The sequence below is a fragment of the Entelurus aequoreus genome, linkage group LG05 (genome assembly GCF_033978785.1).
Source record: "Entelurus aequoreus isolate RoL-2023_Sb linkage group LG05, RoL_Eaeq_v1.1, whole genome shotgun sequence".
Taxonomy (NCBI): domain Eukaryota; kingdom Metazoa; phylum Chordata; class Actinopteri; order Syngnathiformes; family Syngnathidae; genus Entelurus; species Entelurus aequoreus.
Genome location: NC_084735.1, coordinates 13,278,581 through 13,306,409, shown reverse-complemented (window position 1 = coordinate 13,306,409; position 27,829 = coordinate 13,278,581). Strand labels below are relative to the sequence as shown.

Genomic DNA, 27,829 nt, shown 5'->3' with positions numbered 1-27,829 from the left:
GTAAAATCTACAGTTGTTGTTTTTACAGTGTGTTACTGTATATAGAAAACGTTACCACTGTTATTTTTACTGTAAAATTCTATTGACTGAACTGCTGTTTATTTAACCATAAAATCTGGTTGGTGTTTTTACAGTGCATTACTGTAAATGGAAAAACGCTACCACTGTTATTTTTACTGTAAAATTTTGGCGGCTGAGCTGCCCATTTTTTTACCGTAAAATCTACGGTTGTTGTTTATACAGTACATTACTGTGAATGGAAAACAGTACCACCGTTATTTTTCCTTTAAAATTCTATTGACTGAACTGCTGTTTATTTAACCATAAAATCTGGTTGGTGTTTTTACAGTGCGTTATTGTAAATGGAAAAACGCTACCACTGTTATTTTTACTGTAAATTTTTGGCGGCTGAGCTGCCCATTTTTTTTACCGTAAAATCTACGGTTGTTGTTTATACAGTGCATTACTGTAATTGGAAAACAGTACCACCGTTATTTTTCCTGTAAAATTCTATTGATTGAACTGCTACTTTTTTAACCATAACATCTGGTTTTTGTTTTTACAGCACATTTAAATAGAAATCGGTATCACTGTTATTTTTACTGTAAAATTCTATTGACTGAACTGCTGTTTTTTTTTTTAAACAAAAGATCTACAGCCATTGTTTTTACAGTGCATTACTGTAAATGGAAAAACGGTACCACTGCTATTTCTACAGTAAAATTTTGGAGAATGAGCTGCCAGTTTTTTTACCGTTTATTTTTATAGTGCAGTACTGTAAACTGAAACACGGTAACACTGTTATTTTTACTGTAAAATTCTATTGATTGAACTGCTGTTTTATTTTTTTTAACAAAAAATGTACAGCCATTGTTTTTACAGTGCATTACTGTGAATGGAAAACCGTACCACTGCTATTTTTACTGGAAAATTCCGGTGACTGAGCAGCCAATTTTTTGACCGTTTTTACAGTGCATTACTGTAAATTTCGGTAAACCTTTACCGAACCGAATGTTTGGTACTGAAAAATCTGCAGTGGCGAAGTAGGGTGTAAATGGCGGCTTGGGGAAAAACTGAATGTTCCAAAAGACGGTGATGCATTGTCTTGTTCCAAGGCAAACAACAACACTAACATGTGATTGGCTGCAGGACTGCCGTGTGAAATCCAGAGCGTGCGCGACAGCGAGATCACGTGCGTGACAGCCAAGCGGCAGATGACAGACGACGAGCGCAACACAACAATCTATCCAGGTGAGGACTTTGACGTGACGCTTATCTCCGGGTCGTCCACTCGCACGCACCGGAGACCGTGACTCCACGCGGCCTTTGAAGTGAAAACATGCACCATTTCAAAGGAACACGCCGTGACTGGTTATCTCTCGTCAACACCTTGTGTGTACTACGAGATTTTATCCCATACATACATCTCATTGTGCTAGATGTGAATGTTTTATCCCATACGTACATCTCATTGTGCTAAATGTGAATGTTTTATCCCATACGTACATCTCATTGTGCTAGATGCGAATGTTTTCTCAGTGGCCTAGTGGTTAGAGTGTCCGCCCTGAGATGTGTAGGTTGTGAGTTCAAACCCCGGCCGAGTCTTACCAAAGACGATAAAAATGGGACCCATTACCTCCCTGCTTGGCACTCAACATCAAGGGTTGGAATTGGGGGTTAAATCACCAAAAATGATTCCCGGCCCACTGCTCCCCTCACCTCCCAGGGGGTGAACAAGGGGATAGGTCAAATGCAGAGGACAAATTTCACCACACCTAGTGTGTGTGTGACAATCATTGGTACTTTAACTTTAACTTTATCCCATACGTACATCTCATTGTGCTAGATGTGAATGTTTTAAGGGGAACTCAATGTGATCTCTGAAAGGGCCACAAATTATTTTGAAAAGGAGAACCCTCACCCACACAATATGAGTACATACACTAGCTCAGGGGTGTCCAAACTTCAGATCTGTCTGTCAATATCAAGTCTAATTTAAAAAAAATGTTTTATGCCCTTTTTGTTAAAGAAAACTATGTTTTTTATGGCAAAAACACAAAATATGTAACATTTTCCCGCCAATTTTTTTTGAAAGTGGAAGTCATTGGAGCTTTAATAGGAAAACAAATCATAACATATTTGATTTTCATTCATTATTAGTTTTTGAGCAATTTTTTATGGTGGTAGGCTGTTTTTTTAATAATTTCCACAAAGTTCAGTGGGCAGGTTGTGTTTTGTGTGACCATGTGTGTTGAATTTTTTGTGTTGTTGATTTTTTTTTTTTTTACCACGCCATGACTAGGGAAGGTGGTTTGGATTGGGTTGTATGAGTAAATGCTGTGCATGCATTTCCTAGAAAGTAGCTTTCATGGTCTGACCTGAGTCACTCACATTGTCCACAAGATGGCGACGAATAAGCACTAATCAAACATCCTACTCGGCAAGATACCGGGGGGGAGACCCTTGCTTTAGCTCAAATTTAGATTTATTTGGCCATTATAGGTTTTTATTTTTTGTTTTATGTTTTTTTGTTGTTTTTTAATGCCCTTTTTGTTATAGAACACTTGATTTTTTTTTATGACAAACGCACAAAATATGGAATATTTTCCCCCAAAAAAAACATTTCAAAGTGGAATATTTGTTAATAATTGGAGCCTTCAACAGGTCAATATTTCATAACAACACTGGAGTATCTTCATTTGAGTCTAAATAATTCATTATTCATCAGTATAAATAATCTTCATTGGAGCATAAATACTTCATTGGAGTATAAATAATTGGAGCCTTCAACATGTCAATATTTCATAACAACATTGATTTTGATTCATTATTATTTTTGCACAATGACAGTTTTAATAAAAAAAACAGGCTCTTTTGATCAACTTCTTTATGTTTTTTGTAATAGTATTTCTAGAACGTGGCACGGGTCGTTAAAATAGTTATATTTTTGTTGTTGTTATTTTCGTTGTGAGTGGGCCAAATCAATCAATCAAAGTTGATTTATATGGCCCTAATCACTAGTGTCTCAAAGGGCTGCACAAGCCACAACGACATCCCCGGCTCATAATAAATAATCCATATTAGAAGTATTTCTCACGGAAATGACCTTTGTCCCCTTGGAACCAGGTGGCCGAGGCCTCAAGATGGAGCTGTGGAACAACACCAGGTCCGGAGACCTGAGCGACATCCAGAGCTACAACGAGAGCAAAGAGGGATACTGGTCACAGTGGATCGACTCCATGCCGCACAACTTCCCCCATGAGCTACACGACTTGAGCACCAGAACCAGAGGCTTCTTCGTGCCGCCGGCCAGCGGCAACTACACCATTTACCTCAACTGCGACGATAAATGCCAGCTGTACTTCAGCAACTCCAGTCGCCCGGAAGACAAGGCATGATAACTTCAAATCATTCCTCCCGATGTCTAAATGTCAGAAAACATGTTTCACTAACTTCTATTCAGGTCCAAGTGGCTTACCAGCCGTACTACGTTGGCGACTACACAAAATTGGAATCGCAGAAGTCTGAAGTCATGGCTCTCGAGAAAGGAAAAGTGTGAGTCCATCTAAGACATCGAGTCCAAACTACGGCACGAGTTTAACGAGCAAGCGCAGCATTCACTTATATGACCCAATCCAAACAACCTTCCCTAGTCATAGCACAGGAAAAAACAATTCGACCGGCGCAAAAAAAAAAAGTCAACAAACATGTTACACGTAAGACCACCTGCTCACTGAACTTTGTGGATATTATAGAAAACAGCCAACCACCATAACAAATTCTAAAGTTATTCAGGAATCATTTTTGGTGATTCAACCACTATTTCCGACACTTGATGCTGAGTGCCAAGCAGGGAGGTAATGGGTCCCATTTGTATAGTCTTTGGTATGACTCGGCCGGGGTTTGAACTCACAACCTGCCAATCTCAGGGCGGACACTCTAACCACAAGGCCACTGAGAGGGGTTATATATGACATATACAGTATATGTATAGGTATATTTGTACACTACCGTTCAAAAGTTTGGGGTCACATTGAAATGTCCTTATTTTTGAAGGAAAAGCACTGTACTTTTCAATGAAGATAACTTTAAACTAGTCTTAACTTGAAAGAAATACACTCTATACATTGCTAATGTGGTAAATGACTATTCTAGCTGCAAATGTCTGGGTTTTGGTGCAATATCTACATAGGTGTATAGAGGCCCATTTCCAGCAACTATCACTCCAGTGTTCTAATGGTACAATGTGTTTGCTCATTGGCTCAGAAGGCTAATTGATGATTAGAAAACCCTTGTGCAATCATGTTCACACATCTGAAAACACTTTAGCTCGTTACAGAAGCTACAAAACTGACCTTCCTTTGAGCAGATTGAGTTTCTGGAGCATCACATTTGTGGGGTCAATTAAATGCTCAAAATGGCCAGAAAAAGAGAACTTTCATGTGAAACTCGACAGTCTATTCTTGTTCTTAGAAATGAAGGCTATTCCACAAAATTGTTTGGGTGACCCCAAACTTTTGAACGGTAGTGTATACATATATACATATGACACTTATATATATATACATATACATGTATTTACTATATATATATATATATATATATATATATATGAGCGCTTTGAGTCACAAGAAAAAAGCGCTATATAAATATAATAATTTTATACATATTTTTTATGTCATTTTAACATGGCCCGCCATGTCTTTTTATGTGGTCTGCTATACCATTTAACCAGGCCCACCACATCATTTAATCGTGGATAGCCACTTCATTTGAATATGGGCCGCCAGTTTACTTTATGTGGTCCGCCATGTTATTTAAGTGGCCCGACAAATGATTTTTCCATGGCCCACTGTGTCATTAAAGTGGCCCACCACGGAGTCCCCTATATCATTTTATCATGGCCTGTCACATCAATGTATTGTGGCCTGTGACATCATTTTATGTAGTTCGCCACATCATGTTATGTGGTCCGCCATATCATTTAAAATGGCCCACCACATCATTTTATTGTGGATCACCATTTCATTTGAATATGGACCGCCAGTTCTTAAAAGTGGCCCACCACAGAATTTATGTGGGCAGCCAAGTCATTTTATTTGGTCCCCTATATCATTTTATCGTAGCCTGTCACATCATTTTAACGTGGCACGGCATATCATTTCATGTAGTCCACCACATCTTTTTTTGTGGTCCGCCCCATCCTCTATGTCAGTGGTCCCCAACCACCGGGCCGCGGCCCGGTACCGGTCCGCGGCCCGGTACCGGTCCGTGGACCGATTTGTACCGGGCCGCGGCCGCACAAGAAATTAAAAAAAAAATATACCGGTAATAATAATAATTTTTTTTTTTTTTTTTTTTTTTTTAAATTAAATCAACATAAAAAACACAATATATACATTATTAATCAATACAGTCTGGAGGGATACAGTCCGTAAGCACACATGATTGTATTTCTTTATGACCAAAAAAAAAAAATTTTTTTTTTTTTTTTTTTTTTACTACCCCCCACCCCTCGGTCCGTGGGACAAATTTTCAAACATTGACCGGTCCGCAAGTACAAAAAGGTTGGGGACCACTGCTCTATATGGTCTGCCACATTATTTTTAATGGCCCACCATGTCATTTTATGTGGGCCACAAGTTTTATTTGTCTTTGTCCCGCAGCTACTACATTGAAATCCTGCATCGGGAATATAACGGTGCAGCCGGCATCAACCTGGCCATGTTCCGACCCGAGAGCTGGTTTACCGAGGAGCAGTCAGACGATGCCGTCAACGAGGTCCAGGTTGTCACGGTGAACTACGAGGCCCTTGACGAAAAGCAGGTAAGCGGAGGCTCCGAATAGATTTTGGATAAGGGGACTCCGGTCAGTCCAAGACATGTGGGTCACATCTTCCAGGTGGTGACCTTGGAGGCGTGGCCTGACAAGGTTAGTGGCGTTCAGGAGGTGCAGAAGGTGAGCGTGAGTAGCGCCTGTGTGGGCCTCCAGTGTGGAAGCACCTACTTCAGCCTGCACTATGAAGACGTCAGCACTGGTAATGTGGACATGGTGGACTGTGTGAGACCGGACACTCCCGCCCTCGGTCTTTTTGCTGAGGTTGAATCTCTTCAGGCCCGATTGCTGTCAGCGCCGCGGCAAACGTGGTGGAGAGAGCCTTGAACAATCTGTGGTCCATCAAACCCGACTCGGTTCGGGTTAGCAGGGACGAGGACAGCGACGGAGTTCATTTCACGGTCACGTTCGATTCCGACCGGGGTGAGAAGCTAAAACCGATTCCCGGGGATGCGGTCCAGCGGGACTTCATCCTTGTTTTCCCCGGCTGCAGGTGATTTCAGGCCTCTCCGCTACGAAAGCCTGGGTTTGGACACCAACATCACCGTCACAGAGGTGACCAAGGGCAGGAGCAACATGGCCACGTTCACCTTGGTCTGGGGGGGCATACCCACTAAGCCCATTCCCAGCAGTGCCAATGACTCAGAGGTAGGTTGCCAGTTAAAAACCGTGCCCATACTCAACTAAAGCCAGTCGAACACGGCTAATGCTAGGTTCACGTTCTTTGACGGCGCTTTAAAGCGGCATTCAAAGCGGCGTTAAAGCGTAACAAAGCCTGATTAAAGCGTGAGGATCGTAATGGATCGTGGGAAAGCTTGCAGTGAAGCGGGACATGCGGCAAGTGCGCCAAATTTTTTTAAACGGTTTTAAAAAATTCGGCGCTCTGTCAAGGATGGAATAAAGCGCCGAGAGTGTATCAAAGCGTGACAAAGCCTGACAAAGCTCAGCAAAGCTTGACTCAAAGCGTAGGAAAGCTATAACAGATCTTGGTTCAAAGCGCGGACCCCAGTCTACAACTACAAATAGGAAGTGACTGTGATATTGACTAGTGACATTGAATATAACAAATAAAAGAAATGCCTTTTATTATTGTCAACTAGCATAAGAAATGAAAGATAGATATTTATTAAGATGACAAAGAAATAAAAGAAACGAAGATATAAAACATAATAAATAATAAACATAATATAACGGGAAAAAAAGAGAAATTGAAAAAATAAATGAATATAAAACATAATAAATAATAAATAATAAACGTAATATAACGAAAAAAGAAGAGAAATTGAAAAAATAAATGAATATAAAACATAATAAATAATAAACATAATATAACGAAAAAAGAAGATGAATTGAAAAAATAAATGAATATAAAACATAATAAATAATAAACATAATATAACGGAAAAAAAAGAGAAATTGAAAAAATAAATGAATATAAAACATAATAAACAATAAATAATAAACATAATATAACGAAAAAAGAAGATGAATTGAAAAAATAAATGAATATAAAACATAATAAATAATAAATAATAAACATAATATAACAAAAAAAGAAGATAAATTGAAAAAATAAATGAATATAAAACATAATAAATAATAAACATAATATAACGAGAGAAAAAAGAGAAATTGAAAAAATTAATGAATATAAAACATAATAAACAATAAATGATAAACATAATATAACGAAAAAAGAAGAGAAATTGAAAAAATAAATGAATATAAAACATAATAAATAATAAATAATAAACATAATATAACGGAAAAAAAAAGAGAAATTGAAAAAATAAATGAATATAAAAAATGAGTGGAAAACAGTATACTGAGTTTTTCACTTTTTTTTTTTACTTATTTGTTTATCATATTCCTCTATTTTATTACATTATGTGTTTTATCCTGTATATAATAAAACAAAAAGAGAAATCAAATAAATAGATAAATCTAAAAAAATGTGGGGAAAACTTAGTATACTGAGTTTTTCACATTTTTTTTTACTTATTTGTTTATCATATTTCTCTTTTTTATTATATTATGTGTGCGCACGCAATTTATTCATCAAATTCACAAAATAATAATCACAGCATCTTCCAAATTGCACATAATTACATAACAATATCACATTTCAAAGTCATTATTACAAATTAATGTTCATAATGTTCATGACACATTAATTCCAATGCACAACAGAGCTTGATAATCGTGTCAGAGCCTGATTTAAAGCGTCAGGATCGCATCAAAGCATAATAAAGTTCAATAAAGAGTAATAAAATGTATCAAAGCGTGATTTAAAGCATATCAAAGCGGGATCAAAGCGGCATCAAATCGTGAGGAACGGTAATTCGTCCCCCCAAAGCGGCAACTAATTCGTATCAGAGCGTATCAAAGCATAACATTACTTCGGAGATCGGGATATACGTGGAAAAATTGACAAAAATGACGGCGCTTTGCTCGCCGCTTTAAAGCGCGGCAAGCGCCGTTGGTGTGAACCAGGCATTAGGAAGTAGTATTGTAGCAAAATACGTGTCCGTCTGTAATCGTGTCTGTGGACTAATTTGTGTGTTTGTATCGCAAAAATGTGTGTAATCAAATATGCATGTGCCTGTTGTAATTGGTATGGCCGTATTCTGATTTGTGTGTGTGTGTTTTTTTTCCACACACACAGATTGAGATACAGACACACAAATGAGTACACAGACACGGGAACTGCTACAATAATACTTCCATACACCGCTCGTTCAACGGACGTTTTGTTCGGACTTTGACCAGGTCCAGTGGGCTCTGGAGGACATGATGAAGGCCGAGTGTCCGGTTGAGATCGTTACCGAGGAAGGACGGGACGTGAAGTTCTTCAAGGACTATGAAGATGACCACGACACGGTCGGTGATGAACCGGATCGTCACAACGGAATAATTCTTCGAAACGACATGACTTTTCTTGCCTGGCACAGTTCGGCGGCGCCAAAGGGACACGGGTTAAAAACGGTGCCTTCTGCGGATCGTGGTCGCTGGAGAATGCCGAGGTTCTTTTCAAGGAAAGTTACAGGACGCGGTCCGGTGCGGCCTACGGGGGCATTTCCCTGAAGCAGCATCCGACGGTACAATAACACACAAAGATGCTCTTTTGGTTGGTTCAGCCACTTTTCTAAAATCTCTTTGCCCTTCCAGCTCTGCTTTGCACATAAGGGAATGTTCAAAGATGAAATTGGCATAAAATTTACTTACACTGATGAAGAAGACCAAATCAAGACCAAGACGGCAAAGATCAACACCGTCTTTACCAAAGGCTACAAGTCAGTGAAAATGGTCCATTCCGTAAATCTGGATTAGTCCAGACTAGAGATGGTGACTTTGATGACTTGCTCTGCGCAGGTGGAGTTACAAGTGTGTGGACTTGCAGACGTCTCTGCAGACGGACTACGTTGGAAGCGCCTACACCGTCCTGGAGGTTTATCTCTACAAAGACGAGTCCGGGGAAGACTTCTACGTGGATGCCGTCCACATCGGCAAGAGGTCCACCACAGAGGAGGAATACGGTGTGCAGCCGCATTGCGGTTCCATTTTGGCTAAGGTCCAGACCAAACGTGACACGTCTCTGTCGCTTGGGTTCTTCCGGTAGCTGTTCCTGGCAAGAGGAGGCCGCCGCCGTTTGAGAGCACAGGTCTTGCTTTCAAGGAGATCTCTGTCGTGAAAGAGACCAACTCCAACGGGTCGCAGGCCAGCTTTGAGATCACAGCCACACCACTGGACTGCGGCTTTGGGTTCCCCCTCATAGACGTTGGCTTCCTGCAGGTAAGTCGTCAACGGAAATGGACCTACCGTTGGGAGAAAGATTTGGAAGATAACTTTACTTATTTAGATCATTCTCTTGCAATGCCAGGATTAGATTTCAACAAGGTTTAGGTTTGAAGGCCATGACAGGGAATGCAAACACGAGAAGAATAAGAGCGGATACTGACACGCTGCGGTCTAACAAAGACACGCAGGGATGGTAGATACAGATACAAAACCAGTAAAGTTGGCACTTTGTGAAAATCGTAAACAAAAACAGTATGCAATGATTTGCAAATCCTTTTCAATTTATATTCATTTGAATAGTTTCTGGGTGTTGTCGATAAATGGCTTTCGTTTTGCATAGTAATAATAATAATAATAATAATGGATTAGATTTTATATCGCGCTTTTCTATTATTAGATACTCAAAGCGCTCACAGAGAAGTGGGAACCCATCATTCATTCACACCTGGTGGCGGTAAGCTACATTTGTAGCCACAGCTGCCCTGGGGTAGACTGACGGAAGCGAGGCTGCCAATTTGCGCCTACGGCCCCTCCGACCACCACCTATCATTCATTTCAACATTCATTCACCAGTGTGAGCGGCACCGGGGGCAAGGGTGAAGTGTCCTGCCCAAGGACACAACGGCAGCGATTTGGATGTCAAGAGGCGGGGAGCGAACCTGCAACCCTCAGGTTTTTGGCACGCCCGCTCTACCCACTACGCCATACCGCCCCATAGTAGAGTTTTAACTTGCACTTACAGATGTAGCGACCAACTGTAGTTACTGACAATGGTTTTCTGAAGTGTTCCTGAGCCCATGTGGTGATATCCTTTACACACTGATGACGCTTTTTGATGCAGTACCGCCTGAGGGATCCAAGGTGTGTAATATCATGGCTTATGTGCAGTGATTTCTCCGGATTCTCTGAACCTTTTGATGGTATTACAGACCGTAGATGGTGAAATCCCAAAACATTTCTTTCAATAGCTGGTTGAGAAAACTTGTTCTTCAACAATTTGCTCGGGCATTTGTTGACAAAGTGGTGACCCTCGCCCCGTCCTTGTTTGTGAATGACTGAGCATTTCATGGAAGCTGCTTTTATACCCAATCATGGCACCCACCTGTTCCCAATTAGCCTGTTCACCTGCGGGATGTTCCAAATAAGTCATTGGTGAGCATTCCTCTACTTTCTCACTCTTTTTTGCCACTTGTGCCAGCTTTTTTGAAACATGTTGCAGGCATCAAATTCCAAATAAGCTAATATTTGCAAAAAATAACAAGGTTTTCCAGTTGGAACGTTAAATATCTTGTCTTTGCAGTCTATTCAATTGAATATAAGTTGAAAAGGATTTGCAAATAATTGTATTCTCTTTTTATTTACCATTTACACAACGTGACAACTTCACTGCTTTTGGGTTTTGTACATTGTTCAACGATGTCAGTGTCCGCCATGATTGAGATTTTGGCGTCACTTGAAACGTGTCTACTCTTGTAGAGGACCAACAGCAGCGAGGACTCGGCTGCGTTTCAGGAAGGTGCCGCCATCGTCACAGTCGCTCGCCCTCACAGAGCCACCCCGCCTCTGAACGGCACCTTCGGCGTGGAGATGAATGGGCAGCGTGTTGAAGGTAGCCCAGATGCATTGTGGACCTTCTGGAAAACTCGCACACCTAAACTGTTTCGGCAGCTCCTGCGGAAAAGTCACCGACCAGTTGTGGTTCCCAGGTCTGTCGGTGGACATCAGTCAGGAGGACCTGAAGTACGCCCTGGAGGGAATCCCCGGGATGGGCCTGGTGGATGTGAAGTACACTGGAACGTGCAGACAGCCCAAGTGGATGGTGGAGTGGCTGACGCGGCCGGGAGACCAGCCTATGCTGCAGCTCAACGGTTCTTTGGTGGTTGGCAAGGACGTGGATGTCTGGGCCAGTGAGAGGAAGAAGGGAGGGCAGATGATGCGGAGCATGACCGGAGACTTCTTCCGTGTCTGGGAAACCAAACCACAGGTACGACCTCCAGTGATCCTCCTCTCTTTGGAGCCGCGTCTGGCTGTGTTAACTCACTACTCTAAATCTGCTGGAGCGAGTCCAATTGGTGTCAGGTGTATGTTGTGCCTCCAGGCGAGCGCAAAATCACATTAAGACGCTACTGGATTTGTGGCCGCTCCCATCTATTGTTGTGAATCTGTGAAATAGTGCCTTCCAAGAGCTTTCTTCTTTTTTAAGAAGCCTGCTTTATTCCATGACTTTTGTGTTCCTGGGGTTTTACAGCTCCGGGAACACACCACTGATATGAGTGCCTAGTTAAGGTCGAGGGAAAACACCTTTTTTGGATGAGTTGAGGCACACTAAAATGGGTTTGGGACTTTTAGGGGTGCTTTTTTGGGGGGAGAGCCTATCTACTTTTATTAGAAGAAGTCCATGGACTCGGGAAATGATTAACAGACCTTAAGATCCCAACATACCCCGGATTGTGAATGTACTTGTTTAGCGCTTTAATACACCTGGAATGATACCCAAAGTGATTTATACTCTACAGCAGGGGTCACCAACCTTTTTGAAACCAAGAGCTACTTCTTGGGTACTGATTAATGCGAAGGGCTACCAGTTTGATACACACTTAAATAAATTGCCAGGAAATAGCCAATTTGCTCAATTTACCTTTAACTCTATGTTATTATTAATAATAAATGATATTTACACTTAATTGAACGGTTTAAAAAAGGAGAAAACACGAAAAAAATGACAATTACATTTTGAAACATAGTTTATCTTCAATTTCGACTCTTTAAAATTCAAAATTCAACCGAAAAAAAGAAGAGAAAAACTAGCTAATTCGAATCTTTTTGAAAAAATGTAAAAAATAATTTATGGAACATCATTAGTAATTTTTCCTGATTAAGATTAATTTTAGAATTTTGATGACATGTTTTAAATAGGTTAAAATCCAATCTACACTTTGTTAGAATATATAACAAATTGGACCAAGCTATATTTCTAACAAAGACAAATCATTATTTCTTCTAGATTTTCCAGAACAAAAATTTTAAAAGAAATTCAAAAGACTTTGAAAAAAGATTTAAATTTGATTCCACAGATTTTCTAGATTTGCCAGAATAATTTTTTTGAATTTTAATCATAATAAGTTTGAAGAAATATTTCACAAATATTCTTCGTCGAAAAAACAGAAGCTAAAATGAAAAATGTAATTAAAATTTATTTATTATTCTTTACAGTAAAAAAAATAAATTTACTTGAACATGGATTTAAATTGTCAGGAAAGAAGAGGAAGGAATTTAACAGGTAAAAAGGTATATGTGTTTAAAAATCCTAAAATCATTTCTAAGGTTGTATTTTTGCTCTAAAATTGTCTTTCTGAAAGTTATAAGAAGCAAAGTAAAAAAATTAATGAATTTATTTAAACAAGTGAAGACCAAGTCTTTAAAATATTTTCTTGGATTTTCAAATTCTATTTGAGTTTTGTCTCTCTTAGAATTAAAAATGTCGGGCAAAGCGAGACCAGCTTGTTAGTAAATAAATACAATTTAAAAAATAGAGGCAGCTCACTGGTAAGTGCTGCTATTTGAGCTATTTTTAGAACAGGCCAGCGGGCTACTCATCTGGTCCTTACGGGCTACCTGGTGCCCGCGGGCACCGCGTTGGTGACCCCTGCTCTACAGTGTTTCCCATAAACTGCCAAGATACCTGTGGCGGTGGGGGCGTGGCGGTGGGCGTGGTCACCGTGACATCATCGAGTAATTTGCATAATTTACTACAATGATTTGATTTTCTCTAAAAAGGCTCAAAAAATGTATACTTACTAATTAATAATAACAGTTTTGTTTTGTTTTAAACGTCCATCCATCCATCCATTTTACAATATAATTACAACACTTTATGTACATATTTATATACAGATTTAAACAATAAGTTATTCACTGAAATATATTTATTAATTGTGGTTCTTACAAAAAATATATCTTATAAAATATAAAAGCTAAAATGTCTCAAAGCTCTGCCCCTTTAATTAGTGCATACTAAATAATTTAACTTTAGCCTACTACTACAACCATATTATTTACCAGCAATATAAAGTGAAACAGAGGCAGAGGTGTCCTGCCACAGTCAGTAACAAATAAACAGAAAACAGTAGTGGTGGTCGATAGACACAGAGCTTCATCAAACATCTGATCCACTGAACAAAGAGCTCCAAAAATCTTGAACTTTAGACTGCTATCAGTTTTACTCCCTACACTTAACCATGTGTTTCCTACTGCCTGCAGACTTTGCACCCTTTGTTATATACACATGTTGTGTTTCTAATATAAATACATTTAATAAAGTCAAATACAAATAAGGCAACAAGAGAAGTATCCTACACTTGTCTTTTGTAAAGTAAATATGAACAGCCGATATGGGCATCTACATCAACTATATGATTTGCCTGAGAAGCTGGAGAGGACAACAACAAAAAAAACATTTTTTAAATTTTTAATTTTTTAAATTTTTTTAAATTTTAATTTTTTTATTTGTGGCGGACGTAATTCTTTCGTGGCGGGCCGCCACAAATAAATGAATGTGTGGGAAACCTTGCTCTACATCAAATTCAGCCATTGACACACTGATGATAGAACGACCAAAACCCCAAACAGTCTCAAGGACCCAAGTACGCCCAAAATGGACTACCTCCAAAGGTCCTGGTGCTCCAAGAGGTCTGAAATTCACCCAAAGAGTCCGGGTGAATTCCAAAACTTTTGGGCAACCCCATTTAACACTGGGGTTCATTTTGGGTCAGTTAGGACTTTCCCGGACTACTCGTAGCCTAAATGGGTACAATTCAAGCCTGGTAGATACGGCGGTACCTCAACCTATAAGTTCAATTTGTTTCATTACCAAACTCTTCACCCAAACACTTGAATTTTAACATGAAACATGCCTTTTAAGAACAAACTGTAAGATAATAAATGTTGTTTACAACAGTAGTAGTACTGTAATACATTGATTATGGATGGGAATTGAGTTACATAAAATCCAACAGTGCAATTAGGCTGACATTGATAGTTGTTCTGTAAAAACTTTCTCAAAATCTGATCTCCAGTTCGGCCCCGATTGAGGCCTGGTTGTATTGTGGATAATTGATGAGCCTTTTGTTTGCTTTTGTGTATTGCTGCACCATGCTAGGGCCATTCGTAAGTGCAGTTGTTAATATTTGCCTGTACTTATTTGACTGATTCTTTTATTATTTTAGTTTTTAAAGGACACTCAATTTGTATCGTATTTCTGTTAGCTGTGTGTCCAAAAAAAATTCAAAAACCAAACTTATTTCGATCTCTAACTATAAGTAATGCTAGCAAATAAAACCGGATGTTTAGGGGCGGATCTGTGGCGTTAGCTTCAGCATTTAGCAACTGTGGACTCAAATTATGCTGGCAAATTAACACAGAGTATCTCAAAATACTGTTAAATTGAGGTACCACTGTACTTAAAAAATTCAGATTAGGGTTGTAAAAAACCAACAAAGTACCCTCTAACCCTGCAGGTGGTTATGGTCGGGTTGAATAGGTTTGTTTTCTTCTCCTGTAAACATTCCCTACCTGTACTTGATTTGGGTAAAAATGTCACCAAAATAATGTCTGAATTCCATAACCGAAGCTTTTCGAACTCTTGTTCACAGGTGGAGGTTTACATCAACGGCATTCCCTCCGAGTGTTCCGGAGACTGCGGTTTTCAATGGTCCGAGGACAAGACCCCCGTTGTGAGCGGGATCAGCCCCTCTAAAGGTGAGCGGTTCAGCCACTACCAGGGTCTTTTCAGTCAAAGCAAGTGATGGACAAGGTCTTCAAAAACTGTTGGGGAAGATGGTTTCATTGAATACGCCCGACTTTAACAGGATCCGTCGGACTTGGGACTCGTTTGACTGTCACTGGTTCCGGCTTCGGCGTCCAAAACGCCTCCATTACGGTGGGAGGAGCCGAATGTGTCGTGGAAGAGGTCTCGGGTGAGTTGGCGAAATTAAAAGGCTGACTTAAAGACACGACGCTAACCAACCAGGTGTTCATTGCAGCTGACAGTCAAGTGTGCAGATTGGGCAGCGCCGGTGCCGGCACCGTCCCGGTGTGGATCAACTTCCCCTCACTGGGTCGTCCGCGCGTTGCGGCCGGTGGCGTTCTCAACTTCACCTACCAGCTCATCGTCTCCTCCTTCTCCCCGGTGTCCGGCAGCGTCGCAGGTGGAGCGTCACAATAATACTCCTGGTCAAAGCGGTGACCTAATACTTACACGTGTGTCCCAGGGGGAACGCTTTTGACGGTGACGGGCTTCGGCTTCAGCGGGAACGCCAGCGTCGCCGTGGGGGACGCGGCGTGCAGTGTGGTCCAAGCGAGTCATACGGAGCTAAAATGCAGAACACCAGCAGTGAGTCAGACAGGTTCCACCCCGTCTGGACCATGGAAGTTGTACCGATGACTGTATGTGTTCCTGCAGGGGACTGCCGGCTCGCATGCGGTCACAGTCCACCTGGGCAACATGAGCGAGGCGGCGAGCGCGGCCTTCACCTACGACCTCGCCCTGACACCGCAGATCTCCGGGCTGAGTCCCCTAAAGACCTCCGTCTTTGGTGAGCCTCCCAGACCACATCCATTATGTTGGATTTTTCAGGGTTTTGTTCTTTAAGGTCACATACAGTAGGAAGAGGGTTCATATGGCCCCATTTGTCAGGGTTTACCTGACACTTAAAACATGACGAATTGTGGTGGCGCACTATCCACTATGGCAGTAGAGTGTTAAATATCCTAAAATGTGCTTTCCGGCAATTCCAACTTTGACCACAGTGTCAGTTGCAATGTGGACAATATGACGTGTTGGGGGTCCTCGTTGCATGTGGACCAGACAATATGACGTTTTGGTGGTCCTAGTTCCATGTGGACCAGACAATTTGACGTTTTGGTGGTCCTAGTTGCGTGTGGACCGGACAATATGAAGTTTTGGTGGTCCCAGTTGCATGTGTACCAGACAATATGACGTTTTGGTGGTCCTCGTTGCATGTGGACCAGACAATATGACGTTTTGGTGGTCCTAGTTGCATGTGGACCAGACAATATGACGTGTCGGTGGTCCTAGTTGCGTGTGGACCAGACAATATGACGTTTTGGTGGTCCTAGTTGCATGTGGACCAGACAATATGACGTTTTGGTGGTCCTAGTTGCATGTGGACCAGACAATATGACGTTTTGGTGGTCCTAGTTGCATGTGGACCAGACAATATGACGTTTTGGTGGTCCTAGTTGCATGTGGACCAGACAATATGACGTTTTGGTGGTCCTAGTTGCATGTGGACCAGACAATATGACGTTTTGGTGGTCCTAGTTGCATGTGGACCAGACAATATGACGTTTTGGTGGTCCTCGTTGCATGTGGACCAGACAATATGACGTTTTGGTGGTCCTAGTTGCATGTGGACCAGACAATATGACGTTTTGGTGGTCCTAGTTGCATGTGGACCAGACAATATGACGTGTCGGTGGTCCTCGTTGCATGTGTACCAGACAATATGACGTGTCGGTGGTCCTAGTTGCATGTGGACCAGACAATATGACGTTTTGGTGGTCCTAGTTGCATGTGGACCAGACAATATGACGTTTTGGTGGTCCTCGTTGCATGTGGACCAGACAATATGACGTGTCGGTGGTCCTCGTTGCATGTGTACCAGACAATATGACGTGTCGGTAGTCCTAGTTGCGTGTGGACCGGACAATATGACGTTTTGGTGGTCCTAGTTGCATGTGGACCAGACAATATGACGTTTTGGTGGTCCCAGTTGCATGTGGACCAGACAATATGACGTTTTGGTGGTCCTAGTTGCATGTGTACCAGACAATATGACGTGTCGGTGGTCCTAGTTGCGTGTGGACCAGACAATATGACGTTTTGGTGGTCCTAGTTGCATGTGGACCAGACAATATGACGTGTCGGTGGTCCTAGTTGCGTGTGGACCAGACAATATGACGTGACGGTGGTCCTCGTTGCATGTGGACCAGACAATATGACGTGTCGGTGGTCCTAGTTGCGTGTGGACCAGACAATATGACGTGACGGTGGTCCTCGTTGCGTGTGGACCAGACAATATGACGTGACGGTGGTCCTAGTTGCATGTGGACCAGACAATATGACGTGTCGGTGGTCCTAGTTGCGTGTGGACCAGACAATATGACGTGTCGGTGGTCCTAGTTGCGTGTGGACCAGACAATATGACGTGACGGTGGTCCTCGTTGCATGTGGACCAGACAATATGACGTGTCGGTGGTCCTAGTTGCGTGTGGACCAGACAATATGACGTGACGGTGGTCCTCGTTGCGTGTGGACCAGACAATATGACGTGACGGTGGTCCTAGTTGCATGTGGACCAGACAATATGACGTGTCGGTGGTCCTAGTTGCGTGTGGACCAGACAATATGACGTGACGGTGGTCCTCGTTGCATGTGGACCAGACAATATGACGTGTCGGTGGTCCTCGTTGCATGTGGACCAGACAATATGACGTTTTGGTGGTCCTAGTTGCATGTGGACCAGACAATATGACGTGACGGTGGTCCTCGTTGCATGTGGACCAGACAATATGACGTGACGGTGGTCCTCGTTGCATGTGGACCAGACAATATGACGTGTCGGTGGTCCTCGTTGCATGTGGACCAGACAATATGACGTGTCGGTGGTCCTAGTTGCATGTGGACCAGACAATATGACGTTTTGGTGGTCCTCGTTGCATGTGGACCAGACAATATGACGTGTCGGTGGTCCTAGTTGCATGTGGACCAGACAATATGACGTTTTGGTGGTCCTAGTTGCATGTGGACCGGACAATATGACGTTTTGGTGGTCCTAATTGCATGTGGACCAGACAATATGACGTGTCGGTGGTCCTCGTTGCATGTGGACCAGACAATATGACGTTTTGGTGGTCCTAATTGCATGTGGACCAGACAATATGACGTGTCGGTGGTCCTCGTTGCATGTGGACCAGACAATATGACGTTTTGGTGGTCCTAATTGCATGTGGACCAGACAATATGACGTTTTGGTGGTCCTAGTTGCGTGTGGACCAGACAATATGACGTTTTGGTGGTCCTAGTTGCATGTGGACCAGACAATATGACGTTTTGGTGGTCCTCGTTGCATGTGGACCAGACAATATGACGTTTTGGTGGTCCTCGTTGCATGTGGACCAGACAATATGACGTGTCGGTGGTCCTCGTTGCATGTGGACCAGACAATATGACGTGTCGGTGGTCCTCGTTGCATGTGGACCAGACAATATAACGTTTTGGTGGTCCTAGTTGCATGTGGACCAGACAATATGGCGTTTTGGTGGTCCCAGTTGCATGTGGACCGGACAATATGACGTTTTGGTGGTCCTAATTGCATGTGGACCAGACAATATGACGTGTCGGTGGTCCTCGTTGCATGTGGACCAGACAATATGACGTTTTGGTGGTCCTAATTGCATGTGGACCAGACAATATGATGTTTTGGTGGTCCTAGTTGCATGTGGACCAGACAATATGACGTGTCGGTGGTCCTAGTTGCATGTGGACCAGACAATATGACGTTTTGGTGGTCCCAGTTGCATGTGGACCAGACAATATGACGTTTTGGTGGTCCTAGTTGCATGTGGACCAGACAATATGACGTGTCGGTGGTCCTCGTTGCATGTGGACCAGACAATATGACGTTTTGGTGGTCCTAGTTGCATGTGGACCAGACAATATGACGTTTTGGTGGTCCTAGTTGCATGTGGACCAGACAATATGACGTTTTGGTGGTCCTAGTTGCATGTGGACCAGACAATATGACGTGTCGGTGGTCCTAGTTGCATGTGGACCAGACAATATGACGTTTTGGTGGTCCTAGTTGCATGTGGACCAGACAATATGACGTTTTGGTGGTCCTCGTTGCATGTGGACCAGACAATATGACGTTTTGGTGGTCCTAGTTGCATGTGGACCAGACAATATGACGTTTTGGTGGTCCTAGTTGCATGTGGACCAGACAATATGACGTGTCGGTGGTCCTCGTTGCATGTGGACCAGACAATATGACGTTTTGGTGGTCCTAATTGCATGTGGACCAGACAATATGACGTGTCGGTGGTCCTCGTTGCATGTGGACCAGACAATATGACATTTTGGTGGTCCTAATTGCATGTGGACCAGACAATATGACGTTTTGGTGGTCCTAGTTGCGTGTGGACCAGACAATATGACGTTTCGGTGGTCCTAATTGCATGTGGACCAGACAATATGACGTGTCGGTGGTCCCAGTTGCATGTGGACCAGACAATATGACGTTTTGGTGGTCCTAGTTGCATGTGGACCAGACAATATGACGTGTCGGTGGTCCTCGTTGCATGTGGACCAGACAATATGACGTTTTTGTGGTCCTAGTTGCATGTGGACCAGACAATATGACGTTTTGGTGGTCCCAGTTGCATGTGGACCGGACAATATGACGTTTTGGTGGTCCTAATTGCATGTGGACCAGACAATATGACGTGTCGGTGGTCCCAGTTGCATGTGGACCAGACAATATGACGTTTTGGTGGTCCTAGTTGCATGTGGACCAGACAATATGACGTGTCGGTGGTCCTCGTTGCATGTGGACCAGACAATATGACGTTTTGGTGGTCCTAGTTGCATGTGGACCAGACAATATGACGTTTTGGTGGTCCTAGTTGCATGTGGACCAGACAATATGACGTTTTGGTGGTCCTAGTTGCATGTGGACCAGACAATATGACGTTTTGGTGGTCCTAATTGCATGTGGACCAGACAATATGATGTTTTGGTGGTCCTAGTTGCATGTGGACCAGACAATATGACGTGTCGGTGGTCCTAGTTGCATGTGGACCAGACAATATGACGTTTTGGTGGTCCTAGTTGCATGTGGACCAGACAATATGACGTTTTGGTGGTCCTCGTTGCATGTGGACCAGACAATATGACGTTTTGGTGGTCCTAGTTGCATGTGGACCAGACAATATGACGTTTTGGTGGTCCTAGTTGCATGTGGACCAGACAATATGACGTGTCGGTGGTCCTCGTTGCATGTGGACCAGACAATATGACGTTTTGGTGGTCCTAATTGCATGTGGACCAGACAATATGACGTGTCGGTGGTCCTCGTTGCATGTGGACCAGACAATATGACATTTTGGTGGTCCTAATTGCATGTGGACCAGACAATATGACGTTTTGGTGGTCCTAGTTGCGTGTGGACCAGACAATATGACGTTTCGGTGGTCCTAATTGCATGTGGACTAGACAATATGACGTGTCGGTGGTCCCAGTTGCATGTGGACCAGACAATATGACGTTTTGGTGGTCCTAGTTGCATGTGGACCAGACAATATGACGTGTCGGTGGTCCTCGTTGCATGTGGACCAGACAATATGACGTTTTTGTGGTCCTAGTTGCATGTGGACCAGACAATATGACGTTTTGGTGGTCCCAGTTGCATGTGGACCGGACAATATGACGTTTTGGTGGTCCTAATTGCATGTGGACCAGACAATATGACGTGTCGGTGGTCCTCGTTGCATGTGGACCAGACAATATGACGTGTCGGTGGTCCTAGTTGCGTGTGGACCGGACAATATGACGTTTTGGTGGTCCTAGTTGCGTGTGGACCGGACAATATGACGTTTCGGTGGTCCTAATTGCATGTGGACCAGACAATATGATGTTTTGGTGGTCCTAGTTGCATGTGGACCAGACAATATGACGTGTCGGTGGTCCTAGTTGCATGTGGACCAGACAATATGACGTTTTGGTGGTCCCAGTTGCATGTGGACCAGACAATATGACGTTTTGGTGGTCCTAGTTGCATGTGGACCAGACAATATGACGTGTCGGTGGTCCTCGTTGCATGTGGACCAGACAATATGACGTTTTGGTGGTCCTAGTTGCATGTGGACCAGACAATATGACGTTTTGGTGGTCCTAGTTGCATGTGGACCAGACAATATGACGTTTTGGTGGTCCTAGTTGCATGTGGACCAGACAATATGACGTGTCGGTGGTCCTAGTTGCATGTGGACCAGACAATATGACGTTTTGGTGGTCCTAGTTGCATGTGGACCAGACAATATGACGTTTTGGTGGTCCTCGTTGCATGTGGACCAGACAATATGACGTTTTGGTGGTCCTAGTTGCATGTGGACCAGACAATATGACGTTTTGGTGGTCCTAGTTGCATGTGGACCAGACAATATGACGTGTCGGTGGTCCTCGTTGCATGTGGACCAGACAATATGACGTTTTGGTGGTCCTAATTGCATGTGGACCAGACAATATGACGTGTCGGTGGTCCTCGTTGCATGTGGACCAGACAATATGACATTTTGGTGGTCCTAATTGCATGTGGACCAGACAATATGACGTTTTGGTGGTCCTAGTTGCGTGTGGACCAGACAATATGACGTTTCGGTGGTCCTAATTGCATGTGGACCAGACAATATGACGTGTCGGTGGTCCCAGTTGCATGTGGACCAGACAATATGACGTTTTGGTGGTCCTAGTTGCATGTGGACCAGACAATATGACGTGTCGGTGGTCCTCGTTGCATGTGGACCAGACAATATGACGTTTTTGTGGTCCTAGTTGCATGTGGACCAGACAATATGACGTTTTGGTGGTCCCAGTTGCATGTGGACCGGACAATATGACGTTTTGGTGGTCCTAATTGCATGTGGACCAGACAATATGACGTGTCGGTGGTCCCAGTTGCATGTGGACCAGACAATATGACGTTTTGGTGGTCCTAGTTGCATGTGGACCAGACAATATGACGTGTCGGTGGTCCTCGTTGCATGTGGACCAGACAATATGACGTTTTGGTGGTCCTAGTTGCATGTGGACCAGACAATATGACGTTTTGGTGGTCCTAGTTGCATGTGGACCAGACAATATGACGTTTTGGTGGTCCTAGTTGCATGTGGACCAGACAATATGACGTTTTGGTGGTCCTAATTGCATGTGGACCAGACAATATGATGTTTTGGTGGTCCTAGTTGCATGTGGACCAGACAATATGACGTGTCGGTGGTCCTAGTTGCATGTGGACCAGACAATATGACGTTTTGGTGGTCCTAGTTGCATGTGGACCAGACAATATGACGTTTTGGTGGTCCTCGTTGCATGTGGACCAGACAATATGACGTTTTGGTGGTCCTAGTTGCATGTGGACCAGACAATATGACGTTTTGGTGGTCCTAGTTGCATGTGGACCAGACAATATGACGTGTCGGTGGTCCTCGTTGCATGTGGACCAGACAATATGACGTTTTGGTGGTCCTAATTGCATGTGGACCAGACAATATGACGTGTCGGTGGTCCTCGTTGCATGTGGACCAGACAATATGACATTTTGGTGGTCCTAATTGCATGTGGACCAGACAATATGACGTTTTGGTGGTCCTAGTTGCGTGTGGACCAGACAATATGACGTTTCGGTGGTCCTAATTGCATGTGGACCAGACAATATGACGTGTCGGTGGTCCCAGTTGCATGTGGACCAGACAATATGACGTTTTGGTGGTCCTAGTTGCATGTGGACCAGACAATATGACGTGTCGGTGGTCCTCGTTGCATGTGGACCAGACAATATGACGTTTTTGTGGTCCTAGTTGCATGTGGACCAGACAATATGACGTTTTGGTGGTCCCAGTTGCATGTGGACCGGACAATATGACGTTTTGGTGGTCCTAATTGCATGTGGACCAGACAATATGACGTGTCGGTGGTCCTCGTTGCATGTGGACCAGACAATATGACGTGTCGGTGGTCCTAGTTGCGTGTGGACCGGACAATATGACGTTTTGGTGGTCCTAGTTGCGTGTGGACCGGACAATATGACGTTTCGGTGGTCCTAGTTGCATGTGGACCAGACAATATGACGTTTTGGTGGTCCTAGTTGCATGTGGACCAGACAATATGACGTTTTGGTGGTCCTAGTTGCATGTGGACCAGACAATATGACGTGTCGGTGGTCCTCGTTGCATGTGGACCAGACAATATGACGTTTTTGTGGTCCTAGTTGCATGTGGACCAGACAATATGACGTTTTGGTGGTCCCAGTTGCATGTGGACCGGACAATATGACGTTTTGGTGGTCCTAATTGCATGTGGACCAGACAATATGACGTGTCGGTGGTCCTCGTTGCATGTGGACCAGACAATATGACGTGTCGGTGGTCCTAGTTGCGTGTGGACCGGACAATATGACGTTTTGGTGGTCCTAGTTGCGTGTGGACCGGACAATATGACGTTTCGGTGGTCCTAGTTGCATGTGGACCAGACAATATGACGTTTTGGTGGTCCTAGTTGCATGTGGACCAGACAATATGACGTTTTGGTGGTCCTAGTTGCATATGGACCAGACAATATGACGTGTCGGTGGTCCTAGTTGCGTGTGGACCGGACAATATGACGTTTTGGTGGTCCTAGTTGCATGTGGACCAGACAATATGACGTTTTGGTGGTCCTAGTTGCATGTGGACCAGACAATATGACGTTTTGGTGGTCCTCGTTGCATGTGGACCAGACAATATGACGTTTTGGTGGTCCTCGTTGCATGTGGACCAGACAATATGACGTTTTGGTGGTCCTCGTTGCATGTGGACCAGACAATATGACGTGTCGGTGGTCCTCGTTGCATGTGGACCAGACAATATGACGTGTCGGTGGTCCTCGTTGCATGTGGACCAGACAATATGACGTTTTGGTGGTCCTCGTTGCATGTGGACCAGACAATATGACGTGTCGGTGGTCCTCGTTGCATGTGGACCAGACAATATGACGTGTCGGTGGTCCTCGTTGCATGTGGACCAGACAATATGACGTTTTGGTGGTCCTAGTTGCATGTGGACCAGACAATATGACGTTTTGGTGGTCCTAGTTGCATGTGGACCAGACAATATGACGTGTCGGTGCTCCTAGTTGCGTGTGGACCGGACAATATGACGTTTTGGTGGTCCTAGTTGCATGTGGACCAGACAATATGACGTGTCGGTGGTCCTAGTTGCGTGTGGACCGGACAATATGACGTTTTGGTGGTCCTAGTTGCATGTGGACCAGACAATATGACGTTTTGGTGGTCCTAGTTGCATGTGGACCAGACAATATGACGTTTTGGTGGTCCTCGTTGCATGTGGACCAGACAATATGACGTTTTGGTGGTCCTCGTTGCATGTGGACCAGACAATATGACGTGTCGGTGGTCCTCGTTGCATGTGGACCAGACAATATGACGTGTCGGTGGTCCTAGTTGCGTGTGGACCAGACAATATGACGTTTTGGTGGTCCTAGTTGCATGTGGACCAGACAATATGACGTGTCGGTGGTCCTAGTTGCGTGTGGACCAGACAATATGACGTGTCGGTGGTCCTCGTTGCATGTGGACCAGACAATATGACGTTTTGGTGGTCCTAATTGCATGTGGACCAGACAATATGACGTGTCGGTGGTCCTAGTTGCATGTGGACCAGACAATATGACGTGTCGGTGGTCCTCGTTGCCAGACAGTATGACTTGTCAGTGGTCCTAGACGTGTGAGGACCGGACAATATGACGGATCGGGTTGGTGGCCCTAGGCTCTTGCGGACCGCACAATAGGACAAGTCGGTGGTCCTAGGCTCTTGCGGACCGCAAAATATGACGTGTCGGGGGTCCTAGACCATGCGGACCGGACAGTATGACGTGTTGGTGGTCCTACACGCGTGCGGACCAGACAGTATGACGTGTCGGTGGTCCTAGTTGCATGTGGACCAGACAATATGACGTGTTGGTGGTCCTAGACGTGTGCGAACCAGACAACGTGACGTGTTGGTGTTCCTAGATGCGTGCGGACCAGACAATATGACGTGTTGGTGGTCCTAGATGCGTGCGGACCAGACAATATGACGTGTTGGTGGTCCTAGACGTGTGTGGACCAGACAATATGACGTGTTGGTGGTCCTAGACGCGTGCAGACCAGACAATATGACGTGTTGGTGGTCCTAGACGCATGCGGACCACACAATATGATGTCCAGGTAGTCCTAGACGCGTGGGTGATGAATACGTGTCATTGATCCTTTTAAACTTGGAAGCAAACACATCTAAAAGTGTGTCAATTGGTAAATCTGGAAACCTAGGAAAAGTACTACTAAGAAAACTGTGTATCTAAACCTGTACTGTTACTCACAATACTGGCATTAGCACGCACAGCCAATAATTGTACACTTAACCCTGGGAACTTGTTTATGAACTCTTGTTCTTGCACACGTGACTCCGCAATTGTCAATACTTTGAAAAGACTAGCGTCTTATCTCTCGTTTCCGCGTAGCGTAATGTTGTGTTTCTACGCAATGTCCTATGTTATTATTCCGCACAATAAACTGGAGATTCCTGTTCAGACAAAGAAGCTGACAAGTGCTCATTAGAATGCGAGTGGAAAACTAGAAGCTTCACGCTCCTGTTTGGGTCTCTGGTCAGGACGGCGCCTTCTCACCATCCTGGGCTCGAACCTGGGCGACCGAGCCAATGGCAGCGCCGTGTACGTGGGCATGAGGGAGTGCGCCTCCGAGGAGTGGGCGTCAACAAGCGTCACCTGCGTCCTGCCCGTGTTGCCCCCGGGCCTGCACAGAGTGGACGTCCTCGTCGGGGACAATGGCTACCCCCAGACCAGGTAGGACCTCTGCTGAAAATACTGCTGTAGTGGCGCTGGAGAAAAATCGATTCCATCCCTGTTATTTATTCCGATACTATATCAGTTCATCATTTTTAACAATAAGTTCGGTTTGAATCGCAAATCTCGTTGAAACGAGAATCGATTCCCAATTCAAATGTCACCCAAAAATCATGGCGTTGAATCGAATCGGTTTCTTGTCCATTGTTGGGCCGCCAAGCAATACCTACTTCTCAGCTGTGGTCCGTATGGGTACTCGGTTGTAATACACTTTTCCACCATTTGCGGCAGTAATGACAATGTCAAACAGGCAGAAAAAGTCTGGCGCTAAAGTCACAGAGACGTTTCTTAAGCGCAAAAATACGACTAAAGGGGTGAATCTGTATTTTCATTTGCACTTTAATTTCCTTGACAGTTTAGTTCAACGTACTCATTATTCATTTAATTTGTTTATTTTAGCACAACATAAATGCAGCTGGGATAGGCTCCAGCAACCCCAAAAAGGACAAGTGGTAGAAAAAAGTTAAAGAACCCCTGGACCACTGTAAACACATTGTCAGATCCTTGCGTTGACATTTTAACCTTGGTAGCGAACATAGAAAACTGGGGTCCAAACTTGTGATTTACATAACTGAGGCAAGGCACCCCTCTAAGTCCATAGCCTTTTTGTTTCGTAATGTGATTCATGTAACTGAGGTGTTCGCCAAGGCACCCCTCTAAGTCCGTAGCCTTTTTGTTTCGTAATGTAATTAATGTAACTGAGGTGTTCGCCAAGGCACCCCTCTAAGTCCATAGCCTTTTTGGTTCGTAATGTAATTAATGTAACTGAGGTGTTCGCCAAGGCACCCCTCTAAGTCCGTAGCCTTTTTGTTTCGTAATGTAATTAATGTAACTGAGGTGTTCGCCAAGGCACCCCTCTAAGTCCATAGCCTTTTTGTTTCGTAATGTGATTCATGTAACTGAGGTGTTCGCCAAGGCACCCCTCTAAGTCCATAGCCTTTTTGTTTCGTAATGTGATTCATGTAACTGAGGTGTTCGCCAAGGCACCCCTCTAAGTCCATAGCCTTTTTGTTTCGTAATGTGATTCATGTAACTGTATTGTTCGCCAAGGCACCCCTCTAAGTCCATAGCCTTTTTGTTTCGTAATGTGATTCATGTAACTGAGGTGTTCGCCAAGGCACCCCTCTAAGTCCATAGCCTTTTTGTTTCGTAATGTAATTAATGTAACTGAGGTGTTCGCCAAGGCACCCCTCTAAGTCCATAGCCTTTTTGGTTGATAATGTAATTAATGTAACTGAGGTGTTCGCCAAGGCACCCCTCTAAGTCCATAGCCTTTTTGTTTCGTAATGTGATTCATGTAACTGAGGTGTTCGCCAAGGCACCCCTCTAAGTCCATAGCCTTTTTGTTTCGTAATGTGATTCATGTAACTGAGGTGTTCGCCAAGGCACCCCTCTAAGTCCATAGCCTTTTTGTTTCGTAATGTAATTAATGTAACTGAG

General features: G+C 43.8%; 1 protein-coding gene across 1 annotated transcript in view; it reads left to right on the top strand.

Moving 5' to 3' along the window:
- The window catches only part of pkhd1l1.1 (PKHD1 like 1, tandem duplicate 1), a 90,246-nt gene that overhangs the window by 15,560 nt on the left and 46,857 nt on the right, over positions 1 to 27,829 (top strand). Inside the window, exons 12-31 of the mRNA XM_062047134.1 lie at positions 1,150 to 1,251; positions 3,127 to 3,392; positions 3,464 to 3,555; positions 5,667 to 5,826; positions 5,902 to 6,037; positions 6,115 to 6,258; positions 6,329 to 6,483; positions 8,605 to 8,715; positions 8,787 to 8,933; positions 9,004 to 9,128; positions 9,208 to 9,371; positions 9,455 to 9,627; positions 11,110 to 11,242; positions 11,340 to 11,617; positions 15,285 to 15,390; positions 15,501 to 15,608; positions 15,675 to 15,839; positions 15,903 to 16,024; positions 16,094 to 16,226; positions 26,137 to 26,329. Of these exons, the coding sequence (XP_061903118.1) occupies positions 1,150 to 1,251; positions 3,127 to 3,392; positions 3,464 to 3,555; positions 5,667 to 5,826; positions 5,902 to 6,037; positions 6,115 to 6,258; positions 6,329 to 6,483; positions 8,605 to 8,715; positions 8,787 to 8,933; positions 9,004 to 9,128; positions 9,208 to 9,371; positions 9,455 to 9,627; positions 11,110 to 11,242; positions 11,340 to 11,617; positions 15,285 to 15,390; positions 15,501 to 15,608; positions 15,675 to 15,839; positions 15,903 to 16,024; positions 16,094 to 16,226; positions 26,137 to 26,329 (3,013 nt within the window). The remainder of the gene's footprint in view (positions 1 to 1,149; positions 1,252 to 3,126; positions 3,393 to 3,463; positions 3,556 to 5,666; positions 5,827 to 5,901; positions 6,038 to 6,114; positions 6,259 to 6,328; positions 6,484 to 8,604; positions 8,716 to 8,786; positions 8,934 to 9,003; positions 9,129 to 9,207; positions 9,372 to 9,454; positions 9,628 to 11,109; positions 11,243 to 11,339; positions 11,618 to 15,284; positions 15,391 to 15,500; positions 15,609 to 15,674; positions 15,840 to 15,902; positions 16,025 to 16,093; positions 16,227 to 26,136; positions 26,330 to 27,829) is intronic.